Source organism: Anneissia japonica, unplaced genomic scaffold (genome assembly GCF_011630105.1).
Source record: "Anneissia japonica isolate Jap-2015-1 unplaced genomic scaffold, ASM1163010v1 scaffold12709_len137458_cov225, whole genome shotgun sequence".
Taxonomy (NCBI): domain Eukaryota; kingdom Metazoa; phylum Echinodermata; class Crinoidea; order Comatulida; family Comatulidae; genus Anneissia; species Anneissia japonica.
Genome location: NW_022710664.1, coordinates 68,589 through 71,321, shown reverse-complemented (window position 1 = coordinate 71,321; position 2,733 = coordinate 68,589). Strand labels below are relative to the sequence as shown.

Below are 2,733 nucleotides of genomic sequence, written 5' to 3'. Positions count from 1 at the left end.
AATAATAATAGTAATAATAATAATACTGTAATAATAAAGGTAAATAATAATAACAATAATAAGTTACATTTATATAGCGCATATTGCACAGTGCCTCTATGCGCTTTACATAAAATTACATAAATTATAGAAAAGATGTTGAATTTACAATATAATAGAGTGTGGTGGCAAAACAACGCTAGGTCTCAAAGGGTCAACTATCCGCCTCTGCCCTAGCGCAGTCCCGGTACCTACCTAGGTGGCGCGAACAAAGGAGCAGGTTTCACATTTGTCCTGCCACAGGCGACCGGGTGCTCAGAGTCTGCGACCAAGATAGCGGCCCCAAGAGACAAAGCAGGCCACTCCGTTGTAAAGGAGATATAAATTATTAAACAGTTAATTGTTGAAATAAATGGGTTTTAAGTAGTGACTTAAATGTGTCCACTGAGGGTCCTGGGGCATTCCCCCGCGAAATTGTTGTTGCTGGGCTATAATTTTTTTGTTTTTCTTTCTTTTTTTCTTTCTTTTTTCTTTTTTACCTCCCAAAAGGGGGGGGGGCTGGTTTTTAGATGCAGATCTTAGTGAGCGATGTGAACGATGCTCTTCAATGAGTTTTCGGATGTACGTGGGTGAATTATATAGTTTACTTTTGTAAGTGACCAGCAGTATTTTAAATATTATTCTTTGCATTACTGGTAACCAGTGAGGTGAATGAAGAATGGGTGTGATGTGTTCATGTCGCTTAGTTCGAATACTGTAACTAATCTTGCCGCTGCATTTTGTACTCGCTGCAGCTTGTTAATCTCTGATTTTGGCAGACCGTTCAGGAGGCTGTTGCAGTAGTCTAATCGTGATGTTACAAAGGCATGAATAAGTTTTATTGTTGTTTCTTCATCCAGATAATTTCTAATAGAACCAATTTTGCGGATGGCTCTGAAAGAGGGCTGGCAAATAGAAGTTACATGCGATTTCATTTGTAGGGAATTATCGAAATGTACGCCAAGGTTTCTCACTGTCTGTGATGCTGAGACGGTGCAGTTTCCTATCATGACACTTGGGATGAGTTGACTGGTATTAAACCGTGATGCAAAATGTATGAATTGGGTTTTGCTTTCATTCAAGAACAAGTGATTAGCGATTGCCCAGGATTTTATGTCATTAATGCATGACATGACTTTCTGTAACACTCTACTCCTATTAGATGGCTGGCATAGAGAGTACAATTGTACATCATCAGCGTATATCATACACTGCACAGCATGTATGTAAAACATGCAAAATTATGGATTTGCGGACGATGGGTTTATTTCCGGGAGATTGCTTGCGGGAGTGCTCCTCGAATTGGAGGCAACCCTGTGACATCATGACCACATATAGGCACATCATAAGTATATATATATGGGTATACAACATTATTTTTTCAAAGAAAATTTGATAGTTTATAGACAGCTTCAGTTAAGATGTGTATAAGAGACAGGTATACGACAGCTTCAGGTGATACTGGTAAAAGTTAGTCTTCTTCTCGGCATTCAAATTCATTCCAATGTAACTTATTTAGGCCTAGAAGAGCCTCCAGCTGATCAAACAATTGAAAGTAAGTGTTTTTTCTCAGTATTCCAAATAATGCATTCCAACATAATTTTTGACTTGGCATACAATAGAAGGACTGCCAGATGAAATGTGCCTTTTCAGATTTTTTAGATATAATCACCCATCCCCTCCCTCTCCACTCTTTTTTTCATTCGACCAACAACAATCTAGATATATCCATTGGATGGGCTTATTACTAGGTAGAGTAAATAATTTTTTCTATCAGGTTGTATTGAGATTCAATGAAATTTCAAGTACGAAAAAAAACTGCAGACTTTAATAGAGATATTTGTTTCAATTTTAAATTATTGATTGCTGTCTCTTATACACATCTAGATGTGTATAAGAGACAGTATCAAATCTTCAAATTGATATAAACATTGATGGAGAACCTATCACTCGTGTTAATCAATGCAAACATCTTGGTGTAATTCTTGATAAGAATCTTTCTTGGAGTTCACAAGTAAGTCATGTGAAATCTAAGGCATTGCAGAGCTTGTACTATCTAAAAAAGACTAGCCAAATTCTTTCAAAAGATGTTCAATGCAAACTGTACAAATCCCTAATGGCTCCACACCTCGAATATTGTCATGTCGTATGGCTGTCTCTTATACACATCTAGATGTGTATAAGAGACAGGTATACAGTGGCGTAGAAAAATATTTTTCATTGGGTGGGGGGATGATTGGCGTGTTAGCCAGTGTCGTAACAGGCGCGGGGTGGGGGGCAGGGGGAAACTGCCCCTCCCCTGACGGTTTTTACCGGGCTGACCAAGCCGTCGTACCGGGCTGGGTAATACGAGAAAAGAAACTGGGTAATAAGAGAAAAGAAAGAGGGGAGAGGGAGGAAAAAGAAGAGGAAAAGGAAAGGAAAAGAAAAAGAGAAGAAAAAAATAAAGACAAGAATAAAAAGGAAGATATCATAATGACCAGATTCACAACACTCTGCAAACCCTTCTCCACTTAAAAACCTGTCATAAATCCTTTGATCTATGCTGCCCGTTGGCGTAACCACTGGGGGACAATGGGAAAATATCTATCTTTGGAAAATCTTCCCCACCCCTTTATAAATTCCCTTTCATCCCCTGAAAGTGCCTAAAACCCAAATTTTGCGCGCTTCACGCGCATTTCTTGTTAACGTGGGCCGCGCCAGTTTCCTCTAAAA

The 2,733-nt window shown here is 38.9% G+C and overlaps 1 protein-coding gene across 1 annotated transcript in view; it reads left to right on the top strand.

Annotated features, from left to right (window-relative positions):
* Positions 1–1,149: 1,149 nt before the first annotated feature.
* Positions 1,150–2,733, top strand: part of LOC117107084 (protein-methionine sulfoxide oxidase mical3b-like) — a gene marked incomplete in the record, with an annotated part of 51,245 nt that continues 49,661 nt past the window's right edge. Inside the window, 2 exon segments of the mRNA XM_033248619.1 lie at positions 1,150–1,240; positions 1,457–1,573. Of these exon segments, the coding sequence (XP_033104510.1) occupies positions 1,150–1,240; positions 1,457–1,573 (208 nt within the window).